This window comes from Lepisosteus platostomus, chromosome 28 (genome assembly GCF_059453375.1).
Source record: "Lepisosteus platostomus isolate fLepPlt1 chromosome 28, fLepPlt1.hap1, whole genome shotgun sequence".
Taxonomy (NCBI): domain Eukaryota; kingdom Metazoa; phylum Chordata; class Actinopteri; order Semionotiformes; family Lepisosteidae; genus Lepisosteus; species Lepisosteus platostomus.
Genome location: NC_142638.1, coordinates 412,762 through 428,351, shown reverse-complemented (window position 1 = coordinate 428,351; position 15,590 = coordinate 412,762). Strand labels below are relative to the sequence as shown.

Here is a 15,590-nt window from a genome sequence, read left to right as displayed (position 1 = left end):
GCCTGTAAACCTGGGGCATCGCCCGGTGACAACAAGCGCCGCAAACCCTGAAGACCCGTGTAGCTCTGGGGCCGGAGGGGGGAATCTGACGAGCTGATCCAGGCGGACCGCTCGGCGGCGCACAGGGCGGAGCCGGAAGTCCGGGGGCCGCAGGAGCGCCGCTTCCGGGCGCTGGAGGGCGGCGGCGCGGCCGGCGCGTGACCGCCAGAGGAAGTGACGCAGCTCCTGCTGTAGCTCCTGCTGTCTCGGGTCCCGGCGCTCTCTGGGAACAGAGCCCCAGTTGTGGAGCGGTCCGGGTTTGTCAGTGTTAAAGAAAAAAAATGTCTTGCTAAAAATGTTGTCTTGATAAAAGACGCAGATTTGGGTTGGTTTTGTAGTCTTTTCAGCATGTGTGCACATATACTGTTTTAGGTCTTAAATAATATTGTATAATTTTTGTATTCTGTATTTATTTGTGACAAGTAAACACAGTTCTTATAAAATCAAACAGTTTTTACAGTCCTTTGATTATCTTTGATGGAAAAAAACGGTCAAATTACCAGCGAAAATCAACTGAAAAAAAGGTGGAAATGTGGAAGGAAACTGGACACCACAGGCACAGCTGCAGAAGCGCTGACTTCGCTGCGATACAGGAAGTAATTCTTACAGTGAAGTTAACACATCTCCAGTGTTTTATAATCTAAATAATTATCAGCGCTGGTCAGGGCTACAGGTTTTTTACCAAGCAGTAAAAGTGGAGCCTGTTTCTAACAGCGGAGCAGAATGTTTGGCATCATCGGGTGATATGAGCGACCAGTTTGTAATCACTCACAAATGCTACTGTAAACCAAGGAGAACTCGTTTCTATCAACACGTGGCTTTTCTATTTACTACAGCGGTTTTGCTCCAGAATACAATTTGCTGTGTAAAGCCTTGGGTAGTACAGATCTAGTAAGACAATATTCACACAGAAGGTAGACGTTACAGGCCTCTAACAGAAAGTCACAGCGTGTTTTTCTGGTACGCTACTCATCGGGTCTGACTTTAAAAAAAAAGTGCAGCAGAGGTTGTGACTTTGTAATGAATGTTTTTGTGTTTAACATACAAGAGCTCCGGTTTTGTGAAGGCTTGCTTTTAAGAAGTAATCAATTGCAGATATATTGGGTACATCACTGACAGACTGTTCTAACCCATTGTCGTCTCAATGAGATATCTGAGCTTTGTAGTGGGTTATAAATTCCCAAAGTACTTCACTGCCCACCTCAAGAGAAGGTTGAGGAGGTCTGGACATGGCCTGCTCCAGATTTCCCTTTGCTATTAAACTGGTGGCGCCCCCTCCTGGACAGAAACTGCCATGGACGATGATTCACTATTGACTATTGACAGATGCTGTTATCACAAGCTCACAAAAAAAGCTTTCAGGTGGTATGGAGTTTCTGGATAAAACACAGATTCCATTGGCTAAAATGAACGTATAGGTATATAAATGGTTCCAGGTGGATATTATCACAACAATGCATGACAGAATGACAAAGTAACTTTGAAGTTAGTGACATTTTTAAAAATATACGTTTGATTTTGTCCCAGATTTCTTCACCACCTTTATATGAAACTGTGCCGGGAGAATTTCACACAGGGAAAATATTGCTGGGTACCATGTTTGATTACAATCATCACAACAGAAAGGATTCCTGGTACCTAGTAAGGCTGGCATACACTGCACAGTACATATTCAACGTCACAATGTAATAAATCGAGTGCAAAAGAAACTGATATACTGTCGGACTAGCATTCAGAGCTCACTGACTCCGGAGCAACGCAGGTGCTGGAAGCCAAACAAAGAAGACATCTCTCTGTCAGTTCTCAAGATCTGCTCCAGCACTGTAAAAACATGGAAGAACGTTGTACTGGCCAGGTCTCACTCATGTGGGCTGTAGAAGTGAAACTCCACAAGGCTGAACCCAGTGTGAATGAAAAGCAGAAGTGGGAAGAATGTTAAGAAGCCAAGCTGACTGCTTGGAGACACAGTTGTGTTGAGCTGTGTGATCATGGCTGTCTGCTTCCTCCTGGCCCTGTGCTGTGTGCTGAGAGCAGGTAAGAGACGTTGCTTCGCTTCGGCTGCCCAAAAGAGCGAACTGCGCCGCTATCGGGAAAACTGTCTGGTCACCTGAGATGTACATGGATGACTGGTCAAAACCCAGGGTTGTATGTCAAGGTAAAAGCAATGTAAAGTATAGTCAAACCTGGTAAAATGATAGTAAAAGCATGCAGCGCACAGTGAGGAGTTGCTAAGTATGAAAGCATTGCAGGGAATGCATGTTTTAATAATGGCAAACCACTGTTAAAATATCTTGCATATTTACCACCATAAACATTCACAATGCAAGGTAAACACATGTCTCTCTGGAGAGGTTAATACGGAATAACACTGTTGTCAAAACACCCAGCTCAGGGTTTAAGCAAATGAACATGCAAAGAGGAGAAGAACTGTCTGAAGGCGAGAGTGAAGCACAAGGGAGGGAGAAGTGCTGCCCAAACCGAGCTGAACCGCACAGCCCTGCTCCGGCGCGGCCAGGGAGCGAAGCGGGAGAAACAGAGCCCCCCCAGGGGCATAGTAAGAGTTTGGTGCTGCCTGGTGATCAGACACTATCATGTTTGCATGCGTCTCTCACCCCCTCTTGAGACCTGCAATCTGTCATGTCTTTAGTCAAGAGCTTGAGATCCAGATTGAATTGGACAAAACAAATGGACTGTTGTCACAGTCAAGCAACTGAGACCTGAGCCAGAATGAATCCCTGGGGATCCAGGTTGGACAGCGACACACATGACTCACATGGTGACACACCGTTCTGCCATCTCAGTTCCACTGCTAATGCAAAGGGACCCTGCTGGCCATGAAAATAGCCTTTCCCATGTACAGTAGCTGAAAGTGAAACCGGTTCAGGTTTGATCACTGCTTGGCTATTTACAGTCTGGATCCAGAACACCACAAAACACAGGCTGGAGAAACAGCCTGAATATAAAGAAAAGGATAAAAACCCAAATAAGGACCAAATAACAGGAATCCAGGAGAGCCATCTCGTGCTGTGACACAAATGAAACTTTCAAGTTTGAATTGTGGAAGAAACAAAAAAAAAAACTGACTAGCTGCATGAGTCATTCTTTACCAGATAAATAAAAAAAGTTTCTCTTGTGGTGAGAACAGTTTTTGTGTTTGGTTAACACAGCAATATCAGGAAACCCTTTATCTCCCTTAGACAAGGACAAAAGAGTAATTTTTATAACTTCTAGTAAAGTCACTCTACTGACTCTGAGACAAGTGCCTGGATTAGTCTGCAGCAATGGACAAATGTCTGTGGGCCACCAGGCTTTGAATGCCTTCAGCTAGAAGCTGAAGCAGAAACACAAGTGTGATCACAAGTGCAAGGGCCAAATGACAACGTAGGTTGACTATCAAAACCTCCAGGGCAAACATTTCTGAAACATTTTCCGAAAGTAATTGTAAAAGTATAAAGCATATCTTTACACAACAAATTGTATGTGTTGGGAACAAATTACCCAGCCATGCTGTTGAATTTTTTTCACCCATAAGTAGTTTTGGAAAATTGGGTGGAGTTCTCTCGGATTTCCCAAAGGCCTAGTGGATTCTGAAAGCATCCTGTAAGGAGGAATCATTGGGAATCCCTGTCCGTGCAGATGGGAGCTTCTGCATTTAAAAACAGGAAGCCAGAGCAAACATGAGTCCTGTACAATGTGATACTTTTTGACTTTACGACTATGTTTTAAACTTTATCCCTTGAGAGATGTCTTGATAAAGGCTCCAGCAGTCACCTGTCATGTTACTGTAAGTGGAGGTCCTTTAGATTACCTGAGCTGCTTTTTCTTTCCAACAGGGGGCGTCCCACCTCATGTGGCAGCACAGAGGCAGGCTGTGGGTTACCTGGGGCAGAATGTCACCCTCAGCTGCTCGCTGCGGGCGGCCGAGCAGTCCATGACCGTGGTCCAGCTATCCTGGGAGCGAGGGGGAAGAGCTGTGGCTGTTTTTAACCCCATTTTTGGCACCAGCTATCCCACCGGCGACTGGGGCGGGAGACTGTTGCTGTGGAACAGGTCCGGCGGGCTGTGGGAGACCTCGCTATCCATTGCCAGGAGCCGACTCAGGGACAGCGGCAACTACAGCTGCATCTTCACCATCTTCCCTGACGGGACATTTCAGGAGCAGGTGTCCCTGACCATTGAAGGTGAGACACGGCCTGGTGGTAGACCAGCTGCTGCTGATGAAGGTCTCGTCTGCAGGGCACAACGCATTGAAATCCTGTACTTCTTTAGTTGCACCTTTTCAGATTTTGACAAGCTGTTTGAAGGACACAGTTGCAGGTTTTGGAAAGAGTATTTGGAGCATCATCACTTAGCTCAGGGTGCCCAGCGGTGCTTCAGGGCTGATTGTACTTGGTTTCTGTTTCTTTCTTACAGAGCTGGTGGAGATCCCTGTAACACGGCCCTTAGCACTGGACTGCCTGGATCCTGACTGGACCACTACCAGAACCTGGGCCTGGAACACTAGCTCCCATAGAACTGTGCTCTGGTACAGGCTGGGTCCTGCAGGGTCTGACAGGGAACTGGTTCTGGAGGTCCAGTTTGAGGGCAGTTCGACTTGGTGCAGAGGAGATCTGCTAGCACACATAACAGGCTGCACTATGGAACTGGTCCCCAATGGGACCAGAGGGTCGAGGAGATATGAGCACCCGATGTGGACTCCTTCTCCAGCTCAGGCAGGCCGGTACCGTTGCGAGTGGACTAACGGAACCTACCTCTTCAACAGGACTTTTCATCTCAAGGTCAAAGGTCAGATCTCTTGGTGTGTTGTTCATATTGCGTTGCTGAATTCAGGGTACCCTGCAGAGCTCAGCTCGTGAGCAGTGCCCTGACTAGTTTTAAGACTACTGTTTTTCAGCCCTTTGTCTCCCTGCAGCATGCAGTCCCCTGCTTAGCCTCCTACCAGTGGTTCCACCCTTATTCTGTCTCTGCTAGACCATGGTGCCTCTCCTTAGCAAAAGCTCAGCACCGAATTGGCAGTTTTCTGGTAGAGGTAGATGTGAAATGTTTATACCAGCCTTAACGTTTCCAGGATTTTCCATGAATCCAGGTGGGGAGGTATGTCAGTGTACATTCGCTCAAAAGGAACAAGTAAGGGTTAATTCCACGCTGAAAAACAGAAAGGAGAAATACAGCATTTCTGCTGCTAAGCCTCCTTCAGGTGTGAGTCTGCAGATTTTTCAGCGTGGACTAAACCTTTACTTGATCTTTTCCCATACACCATTAGATATTGATCACACCAGGAATGCACAGTGCTTTACTAAACCTTACCCAGCTTTTACCCTTCTGCATCACAGAAAACCTTCAGAGTCACCTGGTTGGATTCTGTTAAATGCTAACTCAGCTAACAGTAATCGACAGGCAACACACTGATTGCTCAGAACAGAATAGCATTGTCTGGATCTTATTTAGATTTTTGGCTTTCTGTGTTGTGCATGTGACATGAGATCATCTGCAGATGAGAAATATTTCCTCTGACTCCTTCCAAGTGCTGCAGGACTCTCTCTCTCTGTCCCCACAGAGTCTGCCCAGAGGCATCACCGCAGCCATGCCACTGCAGCCCTGGTCCTGGCTGTGCTGGGCATCACCATAGCGCTGGCTGTGCTGGGACTGGTGATTCGCAGCAGGAGAGGTCATTGGCATTGTGGGTAATGGCCAGCAGTGCTGGTTTGGGGCTCACTACAGCACCCCCACTACAAGTCAGCTCAGTCCTTTCAGTAACAGGGCTTTAGGGGGGACCTCAGTAAACATTGCATTGCAAGTGTGTTTCTGGGAAAGTATTATTTTGGCAGGAAATACGCATTTTTTTAGAAATCCCACACAACAAGATTAACATGTTAACTCCCTCAGCGTACGTGAGATTCTGCATTGCTCTAAGCCAGCATTAGAAACCTCTAATGAAATCTTCCAACCTCTCAGTGGGAGGCACTGTCAATGTCAGACTTACTGTACAACACTGCTCCAGGCCAGAACAGTCCCATGAAAAACTGGTGGAACCAGTGGAATATGAAGTTCAATTTCACACTCCATCATTCTTATCTCACCCTCAGGCGTTAACAGGATAGCATTGGTTTGAGCAGAACATGTTTAATTGCCACATATTATTCAATCTAATTCTTTCAATTCACATATATTTGGGTAGGCTTCTAATTGTCTGGCCAGCAAGTGCATATTCCCATGGCCTGTTTTACATTCTGACACTGGGCTGTGGAAGACCAGGAACATGAAAATCCACTACACTTATTCCAGTTTCCAGCTCTCTGTGAGCCAGCTGACATACTATGTAAATAATACACAACTATTTAAAATCAATTTACAAGCAACTTGTTATTAATTTACAAAAGGAATCCCTTACAAGGGTAACTTATAACTGTAATGGATTCATTTTTTAAAAGTGACTTCCCTAACACTGCCTGCACTTCTCAGTGATTGATTACATCACTGTCTCCATTCCCCAGTGACCCCCAGAACAGGAGGCAGCTGCCTCAAATCAGAAACACTACTGGGCAGTTAGGTTGGTATGAAAAGTCTGATGTACTACAAATTCCTCCCCACTTATTACTGAAATTCGCAAAAGTGAGTTCAAATTATGAGCTGAAATTGTGTCACAATATGGATACATTGTGACATTATTATTTAAATAATCATCATGCTTTGAATTAAGTATATTTTAAAAAATAGCATTAGTTCCTTCAGAACTGAATTTTTGTGAGTAGGACATTCCTTTATGCCTCAGAATGTAGCTGGGTGTCATTCCTTGTCATGTGTGCAGAAGTCCACACAGAGCTGACCCAGGTCTCACTCCTGCATCTCTTTTACAGCTGGTCAGCAGCCCATAAGGTACCGAATTGATGTCACTCAGGTGAGTTTCATGAACTCTCAAACTAAGAAAAAAATAATTGAGCTTTCTATAAAAATAAATAACATTCTAGTTCCGGATTCTTTGTGCTTGGTGTCCTCAGACTCGGCAGATTGTGTACTCCACGATCTGGGTGTCCCCGCCACTTGTCCCTGAGGCGACGGAGGCCGACAGGAGAGAAGACCCTGTGTATGTGAACCTGGTGCATCGGAATGCGGAGCAAGCTGTGTACAGTGAGGTTCGGACAGGAGCACAGAGGGAAGGAGATCAGTGATGACCCTCCACCTAGGAGCCATGCTCAGCAAAGCCCTGGTGCTTACTGGCTGTACCACCGCTGTGGTGGGGGGGCTGGAAACGTTAAATGTCGAGCAGGATTTCTAAATCCTCCCACATTGACGCCCCTAACCCCACCAGAATTACTATACTGTGTCATTAAAGTACACTCACACCACACAGTCTAGGGAATGGCTGGGATCATGGCCAAGATGGACACCTGTGCAGTCTCAGTCAGAATGTTTTGGGGAGCATACACTGTGTTTATTTACAGACGAGCTCTTGCTTGTATACAAACTTCAAGAAAGGCAATGATTTGATGATGGTCCCTTAGCAGCAAGAAGTTAAGAGCTGGTGCTCACATGTCCAAATCTGTGCAAACTCCAATAAAGGATCTACACAATTGTGTTGTCTGTAATCATTGACTGCAAACTTGAGTGCTTCTTTTTCCACTCCTAACAAACTTTATTTTCAGAACTAGCAAGGAACTAGCAACAATACTGGAAAGCACAAGATCACACTAACCATACATTCTATTGTTTATTTGTAGAGCTATTCTCATATTCTTCTTTTCCAATGAAGATTTTAGTGTATGCCTAAGAATATATATGATTTCAATACGGCTATTTCAGTTCTGTTCAATAAAAGACAGTTCTATGGCTGGTTAAAAATATTTTGTTTTGGGGTTAGAGTATGACTGTGAGACTGTGTGCCTTTTTTGTTCCTACTTGAGATGTCAGTTAAACAATTAACCCTATAACCATCTAAATTACACATGCTTAGGACTATTCCTAAGTGTAATTTTACAGATTACTCAAGTCATTTTCTCCATTAAAGATACAGTTGTCTGTGTCAAAGCACCAGCACCTGAGGAGCTGGGAGAGAATGACTCAGACAATCAAGAGGATAATTAAGTGCCTCTACCGGCTCTGCACTACATTCTTAATGAGGTCTTGCTAGTGCATTGTACAATTTTAATATATCATCTGTCTATTTTCTAACAGAAAAAGCAACATCATCAAAGAGGGTCTCTCACTTTTCAATCTAAGTTCATTTTTAAATTTCCCAGCATCTGACCCAATTAAATGCTTCAATGGTTCAGATCTAGTAAAACATTTTCTCTCTGAATTTTGAAGGTTCAATTTTGTCATTAGAATTTTCAAGCTTTTTTGTGACATAGTTACCAAATTGTTTTTCTATAAAACAAATCCACCTTCTAAACAACATAACCGAACCAAACAATACTGTTGCTACATCACAAAAATGTGACAGCTGAGCACAGACTCCCGGGCAATGGCTCTTTATGCATTCTGCACAGTGACGTTACAGCCAAAGTAACGCACCGACACAATGTTGCTGCAACATTCACTTGTCAGCTTGGATTCAGTTATATTCCAACATCTAAATACCTGCAGAATACATCACCAAGTAACATCTAAAAATATATACAAACAGCAAATGTCTTAAGTGTTTGTAAGGTTGCTACATGTTTGGTTATGCGGAATTCACACACAGGATCATTGGAAAACATTGGAAAACAATGCTGTAAAAATATTGCTGACACAACATTACTGAACCGCAACTTTGCGGCAACATTTGGAAATGTTGTTACAACAATATACATCATAATAGCTGGGATACCCTAATTTTCCGTCCTGTGCTCCTATTGCATGTCTATTCACTTTGGACGTATGAATTTTACTACTAGGAAAATTGGAATTTTAATATTAGGAAAAGCAGAGCTACAGAGGCATTCACCACCCTGGCCCCCTGAAATTAATGAAATATTTCCTGTCCTAATTTCAGGATGCAAATTCCCCCCCCCCCCCAGTGGAATCATCCTGGAGCGTTGTTCGCTTGCAAATTTGGAAGGTGTGCGTTTCATCCCCCTCTTGGGGGGCAGGAAAGGTCTATAAAAAGTGTGTCCGCATGCAGCGTGGAGTTCGCTGGGCTCCTGCAGACATGAGGGTCTCCTGCGCTCTTCAGCTCCTGCTCGTGGGCACCTGTCTGGGTAAGAGAGGGGACGTTTACACCGTTGTGAGTCGCAAAATGTGCAGGATGAGAGCCTGTGTGTCCTAATTGCTGTTTTACCAATTACTAACTTTTGTAACAGTAAACTGTGATTTTAGGCAACTTTATCCATTTTCCTCACATTAACATTTTGACAGGAATTCCAAAAGTAATTTATTTTAGACCTTCAGATACTTTACAACCTTTATCTGAGATTTCTTAACAGATTCTCATCTTAATTTGAGAGAACTGAAATAAATAATGTATAAATATTTATGAATAATATTTATTAAATAAAGTCAGGCTTGAAGGTGCTTTATAGGTAACTGTGTTTCTACTTAAGTACATTTGTTGTGCAATTATCTGTAAAACACCTTTAGAAAAACTCTTTATGTATGTAATGAAGAAATTTGTTAGGTTAATTGTTTAATTGGCTACTCAAGTTGGACAAATTCCAGAAAACACCAGGCCGTCCTGGAACTGAGTCTGACATCCCTGGTTTATGTTCAGATGTTTAGCTAAGTTTTTCTGTTCAAAGTGGTATGAAGAGACTCATCAGTGCACAAAGGAACCAGTGGCAAATCAAGGAGAGAGGGCTCTATATTTGCTTCCTAGCTGCAGAACAGAGGCAAGGAGGTTGAGCGACTTTCTGAAAGACACACACTGAGTCCGTGCAAGAGATGGGGGTCTGAAACAGCAACTTCCTCTCCATTTAAAACCCACTACAGGAGTGCAGAGGCTGATTTGGAATTAATAATCATAGAGACACATTGCACAAATACTGCAGTTATCAAACAGAAACACACTCAGTAAAGCATTTGAATGAATTAATGGCATGGCTTGGGCTTGTATGAAGCATTGCTGTGGGCTGGACGATGGGTAACAATGCAGTGGCCACAGGTTCAGACAGAGCGGTGAAACTGCTTCCGCTGTGATTTGAGCCGCTTAGCTGAGGGCCAGCCCCAGGGCTGCCAGAGGCAGGCTGAGACCCCAGCAGAGCGGAGGGGACCGAGGGCAGCGGGGACAGGGTGCAGGAGAGGATTAGTGACAAGAGAGGGACTAGCAGTTGATACAGACAGCTCTGAGAACGGCGGTGGGAATGATCATGATTTCAAACAGCTGGGGAGAAATGCTTGGTTGTCATCATCTCACCTAAACGTCTGTTAAGAACTTCCATTAAGGATCTTTCTTATGATGAAAAACAGTCTTGCAGCTTCCGAAGACGAAAATGAACAGTATCCGTGTCCTCCAACTACAAAGAGCTTGGAACAGGATGGGATCACGTATATTTTGAAACTTTCACTCTCAACCACAATTTCCGACTGGCAGACACTCTGATTCCAGAGTTTCCCGCTCCTCGCTGTGCTGTTCGCCTCATCCCTCAAAACTTCCGTTTGGAAGCTGCCGAAACGCAATCAGCTGGCAATGGGCTGGTGAACAGAACACCGAAGAACAGCAACAAGATTGTTTCCATATATGAATATACATATTTACGGAGGCCAGCTTCTCTGTCTTTCAGCCTGGTTTACATATCTTTCCCAAGGGAGCATGAGTCTGTATCCAGACATGAGGTCTATGTAAATGTTTCAAAGACCTGACAAAGTCTGTTTTGGCTAAATTCAAATCTAAGCTGGCTGGTTACTGAAAAAATAACATTTAAAATATTATCTCATCTTCTTTTTTTTACTTATCTACATCTCTAGACACAGAATTGTTTAATCTTATTGAACAACCTAGAACAGGCGGCTTGATTTACTGTTGAACATTTTCTTTCATTTTTTTCCATTGAGGTCTCATAGAATAATCATTTGGGGAGCTGATTCATTCACCTGCTTTTTTCTGCTAAATGATGAGAGCTCAAAATGTAGTCATTGAGGGACCAATCCCATGGGATATAGCAGTCCTGCTCAATTCAACACCATTGGCTGATCTGTAATCCATCTGAGTTTACAGTTCTTCATCTAAAGCCTTCAAGATTTTTAAAGTCTTGCTTTCCTCTTACAGGTGTTAGACATCAGCTATTAACAGGGGCATGCATCCCTGCATCTGAAAGACTCTAAAATGATTTTTCAACTTAAATTATAGCATTTTTTTCACAATTGTAAACATCTTACACAGAGAGACAAATAAGACATCCAAATAAGAGACATCCATAGCAAGAATTTCTGACCTAACCACTCAGGGCTGCAACCTAAGAAAACATCGTAAAGCTAAGATGAAATATAAAAAACTTATTTGTAGTGGAAAGAATTAAGGTAAGAGCCTGCCAGGTAAGAGCCTGCCAGGGAACAAATGAAATCCATTTGACACTGACAGAAAGATTTTTGAATGTAACAGTTTCACGTCATTCTCCTGCTCCGTCTGTTTGGAAAGTCCATATTGTAAGTTCTTGTCATGAATCTGATGTGTTGTACAAGCTCTAGACCAGTCCTTTGGTCTTGAGTTCAGGATTATGCGGGTCCCTTCTTGTGGGAGAGAGTGGGGTGAAGACCTTGAGCCTGCCGCTGGAGCTCGGCTGATTCCGAGACCTTCCGGGCCCTGGGGTTCTGCCACAGCGGCAGGGATACACCTGGGCTCCGGTCAGCGTCTTGAGCACGGGAGCTGCACAGGGTTTGGGCTGCTGTTCTGAATCCCATGTGTTTGGCCAGAATAAAAATACAAAATCCCAAAACTACTCAATGAGGCCAGTGATGCTATCAGCAGGACTCTATCCACCTTCACAATCTGGACGTGTGTGCGTCGGTGTTTGTATCTGGATGTGCTCTATGATGGACTGACAGGGTTTGTGCCCATTGCTCTGCCAGGTTAGACTCCAGCTCCCCCTTGTGCCTCAATTAGATAGAGCAAATAGAAAATGGTTGGATGTTTGTCGTGGTTTTTCGGTTTGGGCTGGAGTTTAGGACACCTTGCCTGTATTAAGCATGGCTTGACTGTGCATGAGTGCGCTTGGTTGCAATCTCCCTGTGCAGACCTATGGCTGACCGTTGGGGTGGAAGCGATGAAGCCACATCAGCACGCTCTTCTCTTGCAGGATGTCTGCCGTCGGACAGCGAGGTGTTTAAGTGCAGGCTGCTGGCGGGCCTCCTGAGGCAGATTGACGCGGGGGCCGGGCAGGTGTACGGCCTGGAGTTCGATAACAGGATAGTGAGGTACACCGGCGGGTGCTGGGCCCGCGTGGAGGGCCTGCTCAGGCACATCACGGTTGGGACAGGGGGAGTCTGGGGCGTCGACACCAATAACAGCATCCAGACGCTGGTGAACGGCAGCTGGGTCCGCACGGACGGTACGTAGCTCCTGTCCTCCGCCTCTCACGTCACACTGCCAGGCCTCAGATCTCTTACTGTTGGACAGGAGGGGCTTCTTCCAAAAATAAGAACTAAACGAAATGTTTATTTCTTCAACGCATCACACCAGCTGCTGAAGAGCTGTCAATTTGTTTTGATTAATGGAGAACGGAGAGGCTGGCTGTGAGGCGAAGGCTTGTAGAGCTTCACAAGACTCAGCTGTGAGAGCAGACCTGGAAGTTCGGGGGCAGCAGGCCACAGTTTTCACTGATCTTAAGCATGCTGCTGAAACTGAGTCTCAGAGACAGACACACCCTGGCCTCAGGTTGTGTGACACATCCTGCCATCCAGCATGCTTTACAGCTTCAGCCACCTAGGAGCCCCCATTCAAATGATTTCCTGGCCAGCAATTTATTACTGTAACCTAATTTTATCTCAATGTGCTTCACATAACAGAAAGCTAAAGAAGAAGTCAAGGAACTTAAAAATGACTAAGAAGGAGGAAGATAGGAAATCAGACACTTCACAGTATCAGAGGTTGATGGCCTTGCCGGTACAGAAGGGTTTTAAGATCTTGTCTGAGATGACAGGGAAGCAGGGTCACCTGGTCTGGGGACCTGCAGCAGATCACACTGACCTGATCTTCACGACCGCGGTGAGGTTTGAAGAAGAGCAGGTCAGTGAGGTAGGAGGGACCCTTCTCTTTTAGAGCCATAAAGACCAGGAGCAGCTCTTTGAAATAGTCTTTCTGGTGGACGGGGAGTAAGTGGTACTTTGCTAGAATAGGGAAAGAATATGATTACCTGTTTCGCAGGGAATCTTAAGCAAATCGACCTCGGGGGCGAAGGTTTTATTGCCGGCGTCAGCTCCTGCAACAGCGCCTTCTGCCTGAGCACCGATCCGGCCGCCGCCCAGGGCCAGACCGTCCCGCCTTCCTGGACGAAGATCCCCGTGAAGCTGGACTACCTCTCCTGCGGGCCGTACTCCTGCTGGGGGGTGAGCGGGGACAGCCAGGTCTTCGTGCTGACGGGCGTCTCCCGCCACTACTGCTCCAGCGGCGAGAACACCACCCAGACCGACATCCACGCCTCCCAAGTGAGTGGGCACATGGCCAGGATCGAGGTGGGCGCCGACGGCAGCGTGTTCGGGCTGAGCACCAACGGCATCGTCTACCAGAGGTACGGTGAAGCCCCGCCGCTCGGCTCCAGCTCACCAGCCTGCGGTTTCAGATGTCTACCCCTTCCATCCTGGCTGGCCGGTGCTGAACACGGCATGAGCGCTGTCTGTGCTTCACTGCACATATTAGAGCACAGAGCTGCTAGAACATGTCCCGGGGTTTGGAAACACGGCCAAGACAAGTGAAAAAGATGGAAAAGATTGTCCATTACCATTGCACGCATCACGGACAGTGATCCCTAAATACCACAACAGTCCTTTATTTCCCCAGAACCACCAGAGCACTCACAGACCAGACAAGAGACTCATCCTATATATGTAACTGCCCTTTAACAATCACGAAATTCTCACTGCTAAGCCAGAAAAGGGAAAAGGACAGAAACACACCGAGCCTTAAGGAGACACTATACTGTGTAGACAGACCATACAGTGTCTGACACCTGTTACCACAAACTAACTCTGGTTACTCTGTGACAATGAAACCGTTAAACTCGATACAATTGACAGGTGTTTTACAAGATTGCGTTATAATGGTAACTGATTGCTAAGGTACCTGCGAGGTCCTGCACGGTGAGTGGGACAGCAGGCTCCACGCCTCAGGAAGCACACAGGGCGCCGCTCAAAGCTCGCCATTCTGCGGGAAAGAGCTCACAAGCAGTGTCCTCAGCCGCTCTCCCGTCTCTGTGTCCCGCAGGCACGGCGTCACCTCCCGGAACCCCGTTGGACACTACTGGCTGCGGCTGCTGAGCAGCGAGGTGTCCAGGAGCCTGTCCTACGACGACGGCGTGCTGTGGCTCATCGGCCAGAGCGGCCGCATCCGGCGCTGCGCGAGGGCCAGGCTCAGCGTCTGACCTGACCTCTGACCCCAGGGCCGTCCGCACCTCCGACAAGAGGAGCTAGTGTCTCCATACGAGCACGATAAAAATGCACCACAACTAGGGAGGCTATAGTGAAACTTTCAAGCGGTTCTACAGCTCTTATTGGATATTAACCAGGTTTATGTGTGCTATACAACACGACTGGGCAGCGGCTGTGTGATCTTCTCACTTCTTTTTCAAACGGCGCTCATGATTTTTCTCAGATGCAGTTTTAGATAAGAATAACGACCTGTACTCTAAGTAATTGTCCAGTTACACACCAGATCAGAGAACTCCAAGTCACAAATAAGACCGCTTTTTTATCCATTTCTTTTCGTCACCAGTCGCTGCCCGTCTAGTCACGCGGTTAGCAGTCATGACAGGACTCGCCTGAAATTGCTTTCCGCTGTTTGTCTCCTTCAACCTGAATGTATAAGATACCATTATGCTGCTACTCTCTTTGGATTCCAGAAAGACGATGAAAAAGCATGCCTTTACCAGCTTCCTTTAGTTTTATGCTTAATAAACAATCTTGACAACATAAAAAAGCGTGTTTCATTATGAAGTGACCGACACCTCAGAGTAGTTATTCGCAGTATTTAGGGCTTGCAGTCAGTTCCACTTATACTCCTTACGTAAGGGTTTAGTAAAATAAAGCTCGGGGAAATGATTTTGAAACGTTAGCTATTATAGCTCTCTCTGTAGTATTGTAACGCATACGGCGGACATTGCAGGTTGTTCGAGCCGGCTTACCAGCGCGGTGACGTCACCGCCCTTCCCTGTGAATAGCAGGAGCGCAGCCGCTGGGCTGAGGGGAGATCTCTCCGGGTCCCTGTTGAGTGACGCCCGGGTTCGAGTCCCCGACAGTGGGGGGGGTGACTTGAGGCGGCAGCGGCAAGGGCGCATACCCACGTGAACCCGAAAACGCTACAATACTTTGACAATGAACACAATGAAATTAGTCATTTCATCACCACGACTTCAGAAGATTGTCAAAAAAACGGATCAAGCAAAATGAGATCTAAGAAAACCTACATTACTGGGATGAAAATTTAA

General features: G+C 45.9%; 2 protein-coding genes and 1 long non-coding RNA gene across 4 annotated transcripts; 2 read left to right on the top strand and 1 right to left on the bottom strand.

The window, feature by feature from the left end:
- The first annotated feature begins 1,961 nt into the window (after window positions 1-1,961).
- Window positions 1,962-7,610, top strand: LOC148638503 (uncharacterized). 2 transcript variants are annotated; one of them, XM_088622777.1, is made up of 6 exons: window positions 1,962-2,073; window positions 3,873-4,220; window positions 4,453-4,824; window positions 5,597-5,719; window positions 6,897-6,937; window positions 7,038-7,610. In XM_088622777.1, the coding sequence occupies exons 1-6, from the start codon at window positions 2,028-2,030 to the stop codon at window positions 7,206-7,208; spliced, it is 1,101 nt and encodes a 366-aa protein (XP_088478903.1). In that variant the 5' UTR covers window positions 1,962-2,027; the 3' UTR covers window positions 7,209-7,610. The 2 variants fall into 2 exon arrangements, with proteins under 2 accessions (XP_088478903.1, XP_088478904.1); XM_088622778.1 differs by lacking the exon at window positions 5,597-5,719.
- A 38-nt stretch (window positions 7,611-7,648) lies between these two features.
- LOC148638502 (uncharacterized) lies at window positions 7,649-13,442 on the bottom strand. Its single transcript, XR_015930931.1, has 2 exons — window positions 13,305-13,442; window positions 7,649-9,214 (listed from the first exon to the last, which is right to left on the bottom strand). It is a non-coding gene; the product is annotated as an uncharacterized LOC148638502 (long non-coding RNA).
- On the top strand, window positions 9,108-15,082 carry LOC148638501 (fish-egg lectin-like). The gene is made up of 4 exons (XM_088622779.1): window positions 9,108-9,218; window positions 12,249-12,500; window positions 13,316-13,679; window positions 14,372-15,082. Exons 1-4 carry the CDS (start codon window positions 9,137-9,139, stop codon window positions 14,526-14,528), a joined length of 855 nt encoding a protein of 284 aa, XP_088478905.1. The 5' UTR covers window positions 9,108-9,136; the 3' UTR covers window positions 14,529-15,082.
- Window positions 15,083-15,590: the final 508 nt, after the last annotated feature.

Coding starts and splice junctions, on each gene's coding strand:
- LOC148638503 (XM_088622777.1), top strand. CDS start 2,028: ATGGCTGTCTGCTTCCTCCTGGCCCTGTGCTGTGTGCTGAGAGCAG. Junction 4,221..4,452: donor GGTGTCCCTGACCATTGAAG/GTGAGACACGGC, acceptor TCTTTCTTACAG/AGCTGGTGGAGATCCCTGTA. Junction 4,825..5,596: donor TTTTCATCTCAAGGTCAAAG/GTCAGATCTCTT, acceptor CTGTCCCCACAG/AGTCTGCCCAGAGGCATCAC.
- LOC148638501 (XM_088622779.1), top strand. CDS start 9,137: ATGCAGCGTGGAGTTCGCTGGGCTCCTGCAGACATGAGGGTCTCCTGC. Junction 9,219..12,248: donor GCTCGTGGGCACCTGTCTGG/GTAAGAGAGGGG, acceptor CTTCTCTTGCAG/GATGTCTGCCGTCGGACAGC. Junction 13,680..14,371: donor AACGGCATCGTCTACCAGAG/GTACGGTGAAGC, acceptor TGTGTCCCGCAG/GCACGGCGTCACCTCCCGGA.